Source organism: Mauremys reevesii, linkage group 22, assembly GCF_016161935.1.
Source record: "Mauremys reevesii isolate NIE-2019 linkage group 22, ASM1616193v1, whole genome shotgun sequence".
Lineage (NCBI taxonomy): Eukaryota > Metazoa > Chordata > Testudines > Geoemydidae > Mauremys > Mauremys reevesii.
This window is the reverse complement of record NC_052644.1, coordinates 3,424,471-3,441,460: the sequence shown is the minus strand read 5'-3', so window position 1 is coordinate 3,441,460 and position 16,990 is coordinate 3,424,471. Positions and strand designations below refer to the sequence as shown.

Below are 16,990 nucleotides of genomic sequence, written 5' to 3'. Positions count from 1 at the left end.
CTTACGCTGCTTGTTGATCCCAACAATTCTATGTATTAATCGGATTAGTGGAGGCTTCTCAGCTGGATCCGAGCTGATACACTGGACTGATGCATATCGCTGGGTAAAATTCCCAGCACCCTGACCAGGTGACAGCATTGGAAATCTGCAAATTAATATACGTGTGCCTAACTCGCCCGAAAACAAAATGGCAAAATCTGAAAGCAAAAGAAGATTTAATTTAAAAAAAAAAAAACAACGAGGAGTCCTTGTGGCACCTTAGAGACTAACAAATTTATTTGGACGTAAGCTTTCATGGGTAAAAAAACCCACTTCTTCAGATGCATCTTAAGAAGTGGGTTATTAAGAAGTGGAAGCTTCCATCCAAATAAATCGGTTAGTCTTTAAGATGCCACCGGACTCCTTGTTGTTTTTGTAGATACAGACTAACACGGCTCCCCCTCTGATACTTAATTTTTAAAGCCATTCAAGGTTTTTAACATCAAAAAAAGTGTCCTCCACCCTTTTCTCTCTGTACCTTTGCAGAACACTTCATATCCTATAATAATCCTTCAGTTTACCCTGGTTGCATGAGGACTAGTTTTACGTTAGTGGGGCAGCTAATTGAGATAATCCTGACAGACCATCACACCAGCAGCGGTTTGATGGCCAGATTTCTCCCCCTCTGCAGCACCAAAGTGGGTTCCAACCCTGATGCAGCAGCTGGAGCTCGACTGCAGGGAAAAAAGCCAGTTTGTTGATAAAAGCAGCCAACTCAGCGGACACAAGCAGCTAACACACAGATCAAGAACATGGAAGCAGATGATTAAAAACAAACAAAAGGAAGCCTGGTGTTTCAGGCCACTACCTGTTTGTCTGGGGGATTTTTGTTTGTTTGTTTTTTTTAAATGATTTGTTTCTCAAAGTGCTACATGAGAGGTCAAATGCAGACGGATGCCCTCATGCAACAGCCACATTCTCCTTCCCCCATCCAGCTGTTGGCTGGTCTGGAAAGGCACATCAGAGCCACAATTTCCACAGAATGGAGAGCTCTGCACAAAGCCCGGGAGGTGGACAGAGCCTGATCAGTCTCTGGAGGCTGACAGAGCACCTCCCAAAAAACCTCTTTGTATTACAGCACCTACCAACAAAGTGTGTGCCACAGATACCCCTCCACTGACTTCACCCATGTCCGATCGGCTCTCGTTCCGCTAACTCAGGCTGAAACATTTAAACAGACTTCAATTTATCACATTGCAAACATGCAGTATGCCTGGCTGTACTTTGTCTCTGTGTCACTTGTTTGGAGTTCCCCACATCTCAGGCCCTATTTACCTCCACTAACAAAATCAGAATTCGTCTGGCCATCATAGATACAACCACTAGGACACCAGGCCTTAGAGAGGTGTACTCAGAGCAAGCCAGAAAGGCTCACAGAGCCTTTACCTGTGCAACTTACAAGGCCCCAAGCTACATTAGAAGGAACATGCAGGTGAAAGGAGATTACACAGAAAATCCCATCCTTGAAATCTAGCTAAAAGCTTTGGGTATTGCTGGCACAAGACTCAGTTACCCAGGGAAAAGCAAAGATGCATTCAAAAGAAACTTACAAGCCCATTCTTCCTCGGACTTCATCTCCAGGGGTGTATTGCAGGAGGCTCTGCGGCAGCCACAGGGAGCAACTTCAAACAGGGATGTTCTTTATTTATTACTTTTAGGCCCCTCCTCCTCGGTGTCTCATTGCCCCTCCTTCCACTGAAGCCAGTTGGTTGGTTTGAAGCTTCCTCCCCCCTTCCAAGACTGAATCGCATTCCAGCATCAACCAGCTGGCCTGCCCCACTTGCTCCACCCAGGCCAGGAGTCAGAGATCCCACCCACACTATTCTTGAATTCCAGCACTTAACTTTCCCGCGTTCCCACTGGGATCTGCTTCTCCTAGTTTCACTGGAAACTTTTCCAATCCCACCACAAAGAGGTCAGGCACCAAGACAAAAAAAACCCACCATACAAAAGCAGAGACATTCTATTGTGTCTCAGCTCTATAAACCCCATACGGATACAAGCCATTTCCCCCTCATCACTGAAATGCAGCCATCTCTTGGGTGGAACGTGGCAGCTGCTGAACAGCACGCAGCAGCTTACACAATAGTTTAGAAGAGGAGGCGAATAAGCCTGTAGCTTAATCAAACTGCAGGGGATTTTCAGTAAGTGGAATTACATACATTTGAATTCACACAGGAGTTAAATGATACTCTGCACTTTTATAACACCCTTGTCAGAGGATCTCAAAGAGCTTTATATACTTAATGCATTAATGCCATCCCAGGGGCTGCTGAGATGAGTACTACCCCCACCTTTGCATCTAGGGAAACTGAGGAACAGAGCCATTAAGTGACTTGCCCGGGTCATACAGGGAATCAGGGGCAGAGCCAAGAACAATACACAGATCTCCTAAACTATCAAGAGTGTTCCCTGCTCTTCCCGAAAATGCCATCGGACCTTTAGTGACCACAAAAGGAGAAAGGCCTCTTGTTCCCATCCAGCGCAAGGACAAGCTATCAAACTGATCCTTTGGGACAGAGTTCTGGCCTCACAGGGTGTGACTGAAATTAGATTGCAAGTGCAGGGCCAAGAATACGGGAGGAAAGGGCAGAACGTGCTCTCTAGATTATAGCCAGTGTCTCATCCCAAACGTGACTGGAGGATCTAGCTTGCTGCCAGCTGGCCCAACGTGAACACTTTCATTGGCCTCCGTTACTGTAACTTGCTCCCACTATCGGCTGCCCTGTCCCCACTTCCCAGACTTTTATTCATCCCAACATGTCGCAGTCCCTCACCTGACTCCTCCCTTGAAGCGGGAAGGCATCAGTAGCTGCTTGTGTATTTCAGGCACCTGGACAGACCCTCCTTCCTAGCCTGCAAGAACATCCATAACCTTGGAGATTTCCCTTCCCACCCACCACATCCTTTAATGAATCTCAAAGCCATCTGGTATTCATGGAGCACAGGGCAAGCCGGGATGGTATTTGTGGAGTCCCGGGAACATCCTTCCCCACACGGACGCCTCTACCTCCATCCAGTTTCTTCACAGGGAGTAGCATAGACTGCCCCTTCATTGGGGCAGGGACCATCTATTACTCTGCGTTTGTACAGCACCAAGCACTAGAAGGCCCCAATCTTGGCTCGCCCTTAGGCTCTACCATAATAGACATAAGGATTAATAAAAGCAGCAGCAGGAGACAACCTCTGTGTATCCAGTCCTTGATTTTCACCATGTCCTTTTGTCCTATTAAAGAGCCCCAAATTTAACCGAGCGCCCAGCCCTCACGCTCAAGTCATTCTCTTTAGAGACCCGGCATCCACAGACACTAGCCACCTACTACTGTCACCTACCTGGTACCCTGGTCCCGAGGCCCGCCGGGGATATCAGCTGGCGGCTCCTTCACGGGGCCGTGAGCACGGGCGTGTACTTGGCGCGGTTTACCCGTCCCAGACACCTGCCCCTTCTGCGGCGTGAGGGAGACCCTGGCGCATGTTTACCTAGAGTGCGCCAGGTTGCAGCCCCTATACCGGCTCCTCACCAATATTCCGTTACGTTTCTGGCTGCACTTTTCCCCTCACCTCCTTATCCATGCACTCCCTATCCGTGGCCCCACAAAGTCGCGGGACCTCCTGGTCAACCTCCTCCTCGCCCTGGCTAAAAAGGCCATCCACGCGACCAGGGAGAGGAGGTTGGCCGACGGAGACTCCTGCGACTGTGGGGCTTGTTTCCGGTCCCTCGTCCGCTCACGTCTCCGGGCGGAGTTCCTCTGGGCAGCGTCCGCTGGCTCCCTTGACGCCTTTGAGGAGCAGTGGGCGCTGTCCGGGGTTCTCTGCTCGGTGTCCCCATCAGGCTCCCTTCTTATGACCCTTTGACCACACTCCTGTCCCTGTTCTTTTATTAGTTGTCCCCCGCACTTAGTGGGTTTCCGTGGCCCTGTGGATCCTCCCCTTAGGCTGGGGGGGGGATCCGTTAGTATGGGGCGGGCTTGCGCCTGCCCCATTTCCCAGGAACCCAATAGATACTGGCTCCGCGAAACCTGGGCTAACGGCAGGGCTGCTGACTAGAGTCACCTGTGCTAATGACTAGTAAAAGCGTCAATACCCACAACTATGCCTCCCTATTAGTCACACTGGTTTTATGTGGCCAGCTTTTGTAACACCCAGGAAAACTGCCTTCCCTTTGCAGGGCATTAACAGTTTCACACCACTTCCACTAAAATGACTCAGCATCACAAGTTTCAGATGCTAACTAGGCACTGAATGAAGCGTGATCACCTCACACCCTCCTTTCACTTCCCCAAGAGAGCTTCTTGCTATTATCTTTGGTCAAGTTTCTTTTTACAAGCAGAAACCTCCTAGACAAATGGCACAGTTCACTATAAGCAAAAACCCTCCTAGACAAATGGCACAGTTCACTATCCTTTTGGGGTAGCATTTTCAAAAACGCTCCTTAGGCCTGCTTCCAATGAAGTAAATGGGAGGTTACCAGAGATGTATTTTTACACACACACACACACACACACACACACACACACACACACACACACACACACACACACACACAGTATATTAACAACACAGGGCTTTTCATCAGCATCTCTCTTAAGAGCCGTAAGATAAGATACTGCCGCCCAATTATTCAACCTTGCAATATAAGCTAACCTTGCAAACTGCTACCTCACGGCTTTTCGAAAAGGTTATGGTTTATCGAATTTGCCCCAAATAATTCCTAGATTCCAAGGCCAGAAGGGCCCGTTGTGGCTATGAATCCAGGGGGAATTGGTTTTTGGACGAGGCCAGGGAAAGGTTAGCTTCTCCATCGTCAAGTTCAGTAAGTAGATTTTGTACCTCAGCTGCTGAATTGTCATGACCATTTTTGCCCAACTGCTCAAAACCTTCCCCTACCCTGCCAAGAAGCCGCTTTCCCATTGTGCTCCAGTGAGAGCTACATTCCTGGCCTGCTCTCCTAACCCAGGTCACATTCCCTTTATCTCTCTGCCTTGTTTAATTAGTCAGCCATTAACCAACACTTTTAGCAGCCCTGGATAAATATCACCAGCCAGCGCACTCCTTCCTGCCAGCATACACCCAAGAGTTAAGAGTTTTGCCCCTGGCTAAGAGTTCACCACCACCTTCACCTAGAAAATAATAAAATCAAGAGGGAGAGAGTTTGATTGCAAGAAAAACAGTGGGCTGACAAAAAACTTGGTTCTCCAGGATCAGATCTAACCTGGAAACAGGCTGCTCTGGGGGCTTATACATTGGTAGGTAAGTTTTCTGCTATAAGTATGGACAAATCATAAACAGATCCCCATGAAGCTCAAAAAACAACCCCAAAAATAGATCCGCATTATCCTGATTTAGGCACACTGGTCGGAGTAAGTTCTCTCTTCCCCCGACCCCTAAAAAAAACAAACAAAAAAAACCTTTATGCAATTTGCAACATTTGCCTTGGGTTTTTAAACACGTTCTGTTGTCTGAAAAGATCAGCAGCGCTCAACGGTGTAGTCGTCCAAAAAGAGTGGGTAAGCGAACCTAAACTAAACCTCATGTGCCCCATATGAGAAGTAGGTAATCTCAGTTTACCCTGACTACTGCTGCTTCTCGTGGCTGTGGAAGTTTGTTATTTGTATTGTAGTAACATCTAGGAGATAATCATGGACCAGAGCCCCACTGCGGTAGGCACCATACAAACACAGAACAAAAAGACCGACAATCTCTGCCCCATTGAGCTTACCAAGAAATCCAACCAGACATAACATCAGGTCAGCAGAACCAGTATAGACAGACGGTGCCTCAGAGAGGACAAAGCTCTAGCGGCCGGAGCCAGTTTTAGCTGAACCTGCGGAGAAGTCTGTCTAATTAAATAAAATGTGGATGAAGTGAGCTGTAGCCCACGAAAGCTTATGCTCAAATAAACGTTAGTCTCTAAGGTGCCACAAGGACTCCTGTTCTTTTTGCGGATACACACTAACACGGCTGCTACTCTGAAACCTGTCTAATTAAATGTTATTCAAAACAAAAAACCTCCACCACACACCAAAAAACCCAGGTCTGACCCCCAGAACCCTGTCCACACTATGGCTCTCCACCAGCTCAGCTAAACCGGTAGGAAACCCTTTGTAAGTTTCTCTGGTCTAGCGTACACAAAGTCAACATGCACGTTACATTTGCAGTGATAGGACAGAATAGCAAAGAGGGTTCACTGAAATCATGTCAAAATAAAAAGTTATGTTATATCAGAGGCACATACAACCTCCCCACACCCCACCACACACACCCCTTCTACCACAAGCTGAAGAGGAAAACTGCCTTGTTAGTGTGCCCCAGCGGCTACAGCATTTGACTGTCACTCTGGGGACTTGAGTTCTGTTCCCAGTACTTCCACTGGCCTGCTGGGTGATGTTAGGCAAGTCACTTCACCCCTCAGTGCCTCAGTTCCCCATTGGTAAGATTGGGATAATGATACCGACCTCCTCTGCAAAGCATTTTGAAATCTGCTGATGAGAAGAGCTGAGTTATCAAAAATTTAACTAGACCTTAAACACCCGTCAGTGCAGCTGTTCAAAAGCCCTGGCACCAAGTCACTACATTGAGGGTTACTTTGAAGATTCAGCATCCATTCTACAGCCCTCAAGCAGCTAATCAGTTCTGAGACATGGCCTTCTGTAAACCGCAGACAATTCAAAGGATGACAATTCAAACAGGCCACCCCCCTTTCCCTGATCTCAGGGTCAGGAAAATTTCAGTTTAGAACAGCGTTCAGAAGGGAAAGTTATTTCTTCACAGAACAGCGAGGTAATTCAGGGCAAACCACAACATTTCAACCTTATTCTTCTGCAGCCTCTTCATATACACCTCTACCCTGACATAACGCGACCCGATATAACACGAATTTGGATAGAACGCGGTAAAGCAGTGCTCTGGGGGGGCGGGGCTGCTCACTCCGGTGGATCAAAGCAAGTTCGATATAACGCAGTTTCACCTATAACGCGGTAAGATTTTTTGGCTCCCAAGGACAGCGGTATATCGGGGTAGAGGTGTATTTAATAATCACAAAAGGAGTTTGGCACCAAAAAGATCTACCCAGTTGTCTTGAGTTTGCTCGTGGAAATTTTCACTCCAAATATCAGTCTACTTAAGTTCAATGGCATTCAAACTCTATTATGCTGCAGGCAAAAATATGGAAGTTTTAATTTTTCTGGAGAGCAATGACAAAAATTAAGGGTCTCACTTTGGTCATCTGCAGTCTTTCATCCAAGGATCTCAAAGCCCCATTTTCACAAATGTCACCCAATGCTCCCAAAACATATCGCTCCCGAATCTGCTCTCCTCTGTTGATCCCAATGATCGCTGTCAACTAGATTCCATAGGCTCATGTTTTGTGACATCCACAAAAAGAACAAGAGTACTTGTGGCACCATAGAGACTAACAAATTCATTTGAGCATAAGCTTTCATGGGCTACAGCCCACTTCATTGGATGCATAGAATGGAACAGATAAGAAGAGTATATAGACACATACAGAGAAGATGCCATACCAGCTCTAAGAGGCTAATTAATTAAGATAACCTGTTATCAGCAGGAAAAAAGAAACTTCTGTAGTGATAATCAAGATGGTCAATTACAGACAGTTGACAAAAGGTGTACGGATAGTTATTATAAGGAAATAATGAAAAAAAAAAGCTGATCCCAAGAGCAGTCACTAAATTCTTCCCATCATTGACTCAGACACACTAACAAGCCTTCCTATACAATCAACCTAAAAGCAGGTTGCAGCTGACACTGAAAGTAGTGTGAGTACTAGAGGGTTCATTTTGAAAGTTCAAACCCTTGCCCTGTATCAGGCGGGCAGTTCTTGTTTTTACCATTGCTGTTAAGGAGGGGACACGGAAAGGGAAAACTTTCCCCATCCCCAATTTGATCAGGGATAAAATACAAAAACAAAACAACAAAAAACCACACACACGCACGCCTGGGCAGCTTAGATTGACTCAAAAGTAAGGCGGAGGTGGTTTTTTAATTTTTTTTTTTACTTTAGCGTGGAAGAAAGTGGAACCCCCACCCACATCGCAGACAGGAAATATATTCTCCAGAAAAAAGGGGTAGATACAAGTCATCCCCCACCCCCCACACACACACCTCCCAAAAGCCAGCTTGCTAACAGGTGTCCATTTCTCCCCGTCTTCAAGCTGGGGAGACTTTCCTTGTTCTTCTGAAACACGGCCGCCCCCAGCTCCAGTCAGGAGACAGTCCAGAGTCAACTCTCCCTTATGAAAAAAACGCCCTGTGTTGAACTGAGCATAAAGCAACCAGGCAGCAAACCACTCACCTTCACCATGCTTCTGCTAACGAGCCGGGCAGGCAGGAAGAGCCTTAACTCAGAACACAGCAAAAAGTAATGCCGGGGGAAAAAAAGGTTGATAAACACAAACAATTCCTCCTCCCCCTCCAGAAGAGATTAGATTTCCTCCTTCGCTCTGTTCCTTGGTGGCTTGGTCGCTAACTCAGCTGCTCCTGACCCCAGCTTGCATGCATGCAGTCAGTTTCAGCAAGACCCAGATTTCTGAGGTTGCTGTGAGGCACCTCCCTCCACATCCATGGCAATTGGTCTGCACTGGGGATAAGGGAGTGGGGGGGGGGAACAGCACCGCCCACTTCTTGGCAAGGGAGCTGCTGCATTGGGAGTAGAGGACAGGGAAGGAGCAGCTGGGATTGTGTTTCTCTGCTAGCCCTCAGGGGTGGTGTGTGTTCCGATTTATGAGCGAGGAGGTGGATGAGGTAATATCTTTTATTAGACCAACTTTCGGGATTTAATAGCGCACCCATCGCCACAGTAGCTGGTGTAACAAGTCAGCCAAGACCAGCCCCTCAAGCCACCTTTTCAACCCAAAAGACACCCACCCCAAGTGGCAGCCCTGCCTGCTGCTAACAGAGCAGCAACATTCAGATTTCCCTCCAGAGGAAGTGCTGGACAAAGCCTGTAGGCCAGTGGTGCCCAGCCTGTTTTCATTTGCAACCCCCTACAAAAAATTGCAAAGGCAGGTGCGGACCCCTTTGGAAAGCTATTGTCTGTATATAGCGTTGAATTCTGTTCAGTCAGTTTCTAGTCTAAGCCTTTCGCAGACCCCTTTGACAGAGTCCACGGACCGCCCCAAGGTCTGCGACCACAGGTTGAGAACCACAAACAGTGGGAAGACTTAGATGTGACCTGATCCTCCACCCCACCCCCACCCCAAATCCCTCTAATAGTAGACGGATCTCCCAAGTTACCTCTAGTTTTCCTACCTAACAAGATTTTATTAAAAACAAGCCACAATTGTTTATTGTTTAACCCAATTCACCCCTTCGTCCAGTCACACAGTTACATGATATGATCTGTGCACACACAGAGAGTGTGGAATGGGGTTTTAACAGGGTATTTCCTCCAGTTCCCTACCCCCCCCCCACGCGTTCTCACTTTCCACTCTTATTCTGCGGTCCCACCCCCTCTTATCAGATGAGAGAAATGGGCAGCTCCCCATAGCAACACAAATAAGAGTGCCCATTTCGCAGCCCAGGGAGTCTGTTCCCTGCAATCGACACAATGAAACCGGACTTTCCTTCCCTTCATCATCTTGCAGTTACACTTCACTAGGCTGCCAGCAACAGAAACTGAACCTAAGGCAAAAAAAAAAAAAATTCAGAGAACGAGAATAGCATTAACTCCTTAGCACAAGGAACCAGAGTGGAAAGGCAGAACGGCTTCCAATACCAACAGCAACCCGCTTAACTGGGCGCCACGTCGCCAGCCACCTCTCAGAACTGGAAACTCTCCCTTCAGCTTAACAGAAAACAAAACAAGTCACATTTTATCTCAGGCCTTGAAAACCTGCCTACATGGTTCCAGGCATGAACTGCAGTCATTTGACTATGCAATAACCTGACAGGTAGCAATTTAATAGGATTTTTTTTTTAAACACTTATCTGGGGCTGAAAGCACAGCCAGATCTGATAGAAATTGGGAAAGTCAGCTGGGTTCCCACATCACCCGGTCCGCTGGATTTGGAAGGGCAAGGGTTAAAAAGCAAAGGCAGCAAGAAGTGGAGCAGGAACAGGAGCAGATTTGAGCCTGCAGCCAATGAAACAGCAACGTTTGAAACAAAGCAGCCAGTCAAGTGCTCTAGCCAGTGGATCAGGATCAAAAGAGGAGGAAGGAGGGAGGGAGAGGATAAGGGCGACCCAATGTGGGGCCAGCTTGAACACACTGAAGGGGAAAATCCCTCCAGGAAAAGCCGGCAAGTTCCCCCCACCAGCACCACAAGCAGCTGCTCGCCCAACAGCTGTCACTGGTGGGGTATCTCCCTACTCAGTAAATGGACCCCCCATAACAACTGGTTTACAAAAAAAAAAAAAAAAAAAACACAACCCAGCCATTCTAAAGGATCTCGCCCCCAAAATAAAATCAGCAAAACCCAGGTCAGTCCTTGACACTTTCACTATGGCACCTCTAGCACATTTCACCTGATCTCAAAAGACTATCAGCATCAATCATGAAAACCTCGGAACACCCACAGAGAGGGATTGTAGATATTTGAGAGCACGGGAAACTGAGCCGCACAACCGTGAAGTGGTATGTCCCTTCCATACCAGGTAGTCATAGATACCACCTTATTCGCTTCCCCTAAGGAATCAGAGGATGGTCTGGGAACAGAACCCAGAAGCCCCCCGTTTGAATCAGAGCAAGGGGTTCCCAAATTGTCTACCTAGCAGTGTTCCAAACCCTCGCGATTTTATGCATTTTCCCCCTCAATGCCCCAGCTCCTGGAGTAGTGAGTGTAAGAATCACAGCTTTCACCGGGGTGGGGAGGAAGAGAACAACCAAGCAACCCTCAGGGTTAAGGAGAAAAAAACTTGAAAAACCTGACCCCTAGAGATCTCAACACCAGAAAACAAAGCAAAAAAAAAAAAATCCAGCCAAATAAATTAAGTCAGACACATGATATCTGAATGCATGGGGGATTGGCAGTACTGCTACGGCAGCCTGGACGGCCACACATTAGTACGAGGATAGCAGACCCCCTGCGATACTATCCCTGTTGCGATGACTGCACTTGCTTCCATGGAAGGATGTTTATTGTATTTTTAGGTTTGTTTCTCTGAACTGGAGCGACTGTAAAAGAAACCATTGCCACCTTGCTCTTTTTATAGCACTTTGAATCCATAGCTCTCAGGGTGCTTTACAAGGGAGTTAAGTACCATCATCTTCATTTTACAGATGGGGAAACTGAGGCACAGAAAGGGGAAGTGACTTGCCCAAGGTCACCCAGCAGGCCAGTGGCACAGCCATGAACAGAACCATGTCTCCTGGGTCCCAGTCCAATGCACGATCCAGTAGGCAACACTACTCCCCAGGACCCCAAAACCAGCCAGTTTCGCCATGGAGCTTGGTTTGGAAACCTCTGCACGAGAGCACACTCCTTTCTTTCCTCAGTGGGTTAAAGTCTCCTTTGGATCTGTCTACACTTACAAGTTTTGCTGGCATAGCTGTTGGTTAGGTGTGCGATCCTTTGCTGATAGGCAACTGCCTTAGTGTAGACACAGTTATACCGGCATAAAAGTCCTCTTGCCAGTATAAACGGCATCTACACTAGGAGGGTTTGCTGATATAGCTAGGTGTAAACAAGGCCTTAAATGAAGCTCTACCCAGATTTTAGCTTATGATCTGAAAATACGAAAGAGATGGAACCCAAGGTTAAGACGCTTAAATGATAAAACCTGGGCCAGATGACCAACGAGGTCATTTAAACCGCCTCCAAAACCAGGAAATTTAAAGCCCATATTTAATAAACTTGCCTAACACTTGGCCTTAGATTTCATGGATGTCTAAAGCTTCTTTCTGCCCATCTGTCCTTGGCACACAGGAAGTAAACCAAGAATGGCTTTGTCTGCCAATCTAAGGGCTTATCTACACTACTGCGCGGGGTCGATCTAAGAGACGCAACTTCAGCTACATGAATAGCGTAGCTAAAGTCGACGTTCTTAGATCTACTTACCACACTGAAGACGCTGCGGTAAGTCGACAGCTGACGCTCTCCCGTCGACTCCGCTTGCGCTCCTTGTTCTGGCGGAGTCGATGGGAGAGGGCTCTGCGGTCGATTTATCGTGTCTATACCAGACGCGGTAAATCGACCCCCGCCGGATTGATGTCTACACTACCCGGATGGGTGGGCAGCAAAGCCCTAAATGGACATCCTATGAGGTGGTGAGTATTGACTGTTTCCATTGACTTGGGGGGGAAGGGGCGGCTGAAACTGCTCGAGTCCTTGCCAGCTCCGGCTCTAGGCCTGCATGCCAGGCTTCCAATGTGAAAATGTTTCAATGTTATGAGGTCTGTGTCCATATTCAGGTTGTTGGGTTTTTTTGAGCCAACAGGAAATGCTCCTGGATTGGCCCAATTAGCTGGTGTATCCTGTAAACAAAGCCCGGACAATTCTTTAGCACCGCAAATTCATTGTGTCCATCTGTGCAAGCCATCCATGTAGCGAAACACGTATGAGAGAATCACTGCAACATGCAGGAGTTTAAGCTTTCAATTCCACACCCTCCCTTAAATGCATTAGAAAGTCCAGAAGGGGGGAAAAGTGGCAGCATTGAGGTCTTATCAGCACAAAATAAACTCTAAGGAAATCCTGAACAGCAAACACAGCAGGACTGTTTCAGTACAAATGTGAAAAAAAGTCTTATTCAGTGTTGCTCCAGTCCCATCTCAACAACAAAAATGCCACATTTTTAAAGCAGCTTAAAAATCAGACAACTGCATTTGATAAACTGAAAATAAAGCGTATTTTGAATACTGGACAACCTCCTAAACTTGTAGCTTACAAGGCCAGGACCCTTTTGTTGTTATAAAAATGAGAAGTTCATTTTGTTTTTGTTTTTTAACACATATTTGGGCACGTTAATCATCCGTCATGATTTGCAAGTTGACAGGTCCCTTCCCATTTGTGCTAATTTTCCTCTTCTTTATTTTCTCTCCTCCTATATTTTGATCCCTCCATAGTCACACCACCTTTGGACTGTTTAACTGTTACTTGGAAGCATTCCCAGAATCACATTGGAAAGATGAGGGAGGATCCAAGAAAAATCATTTTCAAATGAAAACCAAACCTCCCGCACTTCAAGAGGGGAGGAGAAACCCCCATTAGGAGCCAATCTAGTCCGGCACTACTTGTTGAGCCTGAGAGACTTAAATACCAGGGACATTTGACCAGGTTATCTTTGCGATAGCATCTCCTGGCAGGATGAGGTGTAAGGCAGATGTGCTTATGCTCTAGCACTCTCTGAATACTCCAAGAACAAGTATTTCGGGAAGGAGGCTGGCATTGTACATGCAGGGACCTAGAAAGGGAAGGCAATCAAGGGGACATAGATCCCTTTCATATCCATGTTACAAAATCAAATGCAGCAAGGATCAGCAGGGACTGGAAGCTGTTGCAATCTAATGGCTGTTCATAGGCAGACATCAAGGAAACAGGCAGGTTTGGGCCTATTTCTTAGGCGACGGGTGTCCATGTCCATTAGGGTACGTACGCTGCAGCTGGGAGCCGTCATTCCCAGCTCAGGTAGATCTACACGCTACTCAAGAGAAGCACTAAAAAGTAACAGGATGGCCACAGCGGCACAGGTTAGCCAGCCAAGTACAACCTCTTCCAAGATGCAACGCACATACCTGGGCGGCTAGCCCACAGCCAGCGACCCTTCTGCTGGCGCCCTCAGGAGAAAGACGTAAGCTGAAAGGCACAGGGAGGATGACAACCTGTGTTATGCTGGTGTGTGTAACGGGAGGGAGACTTGCATGACCACGGCCCCTGCTGTACCTCCACCGGCTGTGTTTAGGAACGGAGGACTGCAATCTGCAGGGCTGTCACTAAGCCGATTTAAAATATAGCGCTGAACAGTGTCAAATTCATTCTTCACGACCCTCTGAGGTGTTTGTGAACAGTCTCAGACTACAGACAAAAATACAGGCACACAAGCGGCAGAGCTGTACAGTCGGAATAGGATTTCTTGTTTTCAATATTGAGTAATAGCCCAAAAGGCACAGAAAGGACAGAGGGAGAGCGTGTCAGTAGAACTGCTCTGTGGATAAAGCTGACCACTTTTTACAAGGCAATTATTCAGAGCCACTGCCTTCAGCTAAACATGCTGTTAACTTTAAGAGCCTGCCAGTACATCCATCAGAACACTAGATTTTCATTGAAATGCACCATTCCAGGCCAGAGGCACCCAAGTTCCCATGAACCAGGTGGGTCTGAGAATACATCATACCATTTGTTTTCTTCCCTTACCAAAAAACAGGTTTTTATCTTTATATGCATTTCTCTCTCGCTCTCTCTCTCTCTCTCTCTGAAGCTACCACTAAAACAAATACAAGATGACAAGAAAGCAAGCTTGCAATGTATCTCAGCTTGTGATGGGTTTAGTGAGGTACAAGCTACATCACTCCTTTGCCCTTCTGGAAAGTTATTTCTCTATTATGTCAGTACAACAATTCACAATCTCCAGCTGACAAGGCTTCAAAAAGCTGCTATAAATACAAACATTCACTGCAACTGCTCTCTCTGGTTGACAATAGCAAAAAAAAAAACCCACAACCCATCCAGCATCCATAGTGAAGTCTAGTAAAAACCCACTAATTAATTCACAGAAAGATAAAAGCACATCAAGAGAAATACTCAGATCCCAAAGATCTTAAAGATTGATGAACTTAGTAAAAAAAAATTGCAAAAAGTCCTAGATTTGCCAGTGATCCTAGTGTTCTGAAGACAGTCCCAGGGACAGTCCACAATATTTCTCCTCTTCATCACCTCGTTAGATGGCCCCTTACCATTTATTTATTATTAGGTATCATGGTAGCACCCAGAGGCCCCAACTGAGGGCTTAACTGAAGACAACTTGGGTTATAACGAGTGTTGCCCTTAACTCAACACCATCCACACACACCAGCCCTTTAGCCGAACGCAGTTGGCTGGCCCCTCAGGAGACATAGGCTAAAACTACAACCACTCTGCAGTGTGGATGCGGGCTAGCTCCACTCAAGTGCTGCTAACCATAGGTGCTAACTTCATGGGTGCTTCAGGGCTGGAGCACCCACGGGGAAAAATTAGTGGGTGCTCTGCACCCGCTGGCAGCCAAGTTCCCCCTGCCCCCTCCTCACCTGAGCATGCCGCATCCCCGTTCCTCCGCCTACCTCCCAGCGCTTTCCGCCCAACCGCCACCAAACAGCTGTTTGGTCGCTCCGGGAGGGAGGGGAAAGCAGGAACGTAGCACGCTCAGGGGAAGAGGTGGAGATTTGGGAAAGGAGTCAGAATAGGGCAGGGAGGGGGCAGAGACTTTGGGGAAGGGGTTGGAATGGGGGCAGGGCCGGGGCCTCATGGAAGGGGTGGAGTGGGGGCGGGGCCGGGGACAAAGGTGGGGGGGGTTGAGCACCCACGGGAAAGAGGGGAAGTTGGCACCTATGCTGCTAACCCCCCAATGCCTTCCCACAATTCCCCTGTGTGCCCAGAAAAGAGACCAGTTCTCCCAAAGTTCAACGGGAAAGAAACGGCGCGTCTCTGCTAACCGCAATGCAAAGAACCATCGGCGGGGTCCCCAGACGTCTTCGTGCCACGCACAGGTCAGTGCGGCATCAGTCGGGATTCCGGAGTGCAGCTCCTTTTACTGGAGCTAGGCTAACTTGAGAGAAGGGCTACCAAGACGTACCCTGATCTCAGGGCCACGTTGCGCTACGCTGCATAGACAGAGCGAGGCTGAGTCTCCGCTGCAATCCCAGGGTGTGACTGCGGCTCTGTACACACACCCGAGCTAACTTTAATTTAGTTAGCTCGAGTACCGGGGCAGTGAAGCTGGGGCAGCCAGGCTGTGCGAATCCGCCCACAACGCCGGGTAATTACTCAGGCGGCCAGCCCATGCTGGAGGCCATGCTGTCACGGCGCCGTTGCTGCCGGTACCCCAAGCTAGCTAGATTGAAGCTAGCGCCATATGTCTACAGGAGCTGCAACTCACGCCCAGGGCCGCCCAGAGGATTCAGGGGGCCTGGGGCAAAGCGAACATAAAAAAAAGACGCCACCCGCTGCGGCCCTTGTACTCACCGGGCGGCGCTCTGAGTCTGCGGCGGCAGCGGGTCCTTCACTCGCTCCGCGTCTTCGGCAGCACTGAAGTGCCGCCGAAGACCCGGACCGCCACCAGGTGAGTAGCCAGGGAAGGAATTCTCAGCCAGAGCGGCTACACAGGAGATCTTACAATGGTGCAGATGCAGCAGTACAACTGTGCCGCTGTATGGTCTCTAGTGTAGACACAGCCTTAGTCTGGGGACCACAATTTATTTAACAATCGAAATATCGTTTGGCCTCAGCCTATGGTTGCTAATAAGGCATGTTATCTCCGACTCTGTGCTCCTCACATACAAAGCTCTGCAGTCTAGATTTATTTATTTTTTTAGATATGATCCTTTGCTAAAGTCTCTCTTACCCAGTGGTATGTGTTAGCTTTTTAATCGCGGAGATTGATAACTGACTAGTCTGCTTCTTAGTCAGACAGTCTGCATATCGGCTGGAAAATTCTAGCCTTAACTTTAGCTGGTTTTTTAAAACTGGTATTTAAACCAACACTGGATGCCCTCATTAGCGTCAAAGCCCCAACCCATTGTTCCCACCCTTGCCTTCAATTACATCCATCAACAAATATTCGAGTGGTGAGGGCCATGGACACCTCCATGGAGAACACTTCCAGCAGCAATGTGTCCCTTAGCATCACAATGGTTCACTGCTCACGGAGAAATAGCTGCATACCGGAAGCAGCACTGGCAATTCAGTAGAAGCCTGGTATTTCTTTGGGTATCTCCCATCCCAGGACTGCCCACGCCCACGCCGGCTAAAATCAGAGCCATGGACAGATAAACATGGGAACAAAGAGATGGAAGCTGAGC

The 16,990-nt window shown here is 47.8% G+C and overlaps 1 protein-coding gene across 4 annotated transcripts in view; it reads right to left on the bottom strand.

Moving 5' to 3' along the window:
- The window catches only part of PAK4 (p21 (RAC1) activated kinase 4), a 99,993-nt gene that overhangs the window by 45,938 nt on the left and 37,065 nt on the right, over positions 1-16,990 (bottom strand). Inside the window, exon 1 of one of the 4 annotated variants that reach the window (XM_039510718.1) lies at positions 8,354-8,548. The exons of 1 other annotated variant lie outside the window; for it this stretch is intronic. Coding sequence is in view for 2 of the 3 variants with exons in the window: in XM_039510716.1 (XP_039366650.1) it covers positions 1,590-1,614 (25 nt within the window). In the remaining variant the exon portion in view is untranslated. Of the gene's footprint in view, positions 1-1,589; positions 1,725-8,353; positions 8,549-16,990 lie in introns of those variants that run through there. 2 more of the 4 variants (XM_039510716.1, XM_039510720.1) reach the window with 2 other exon arrangements.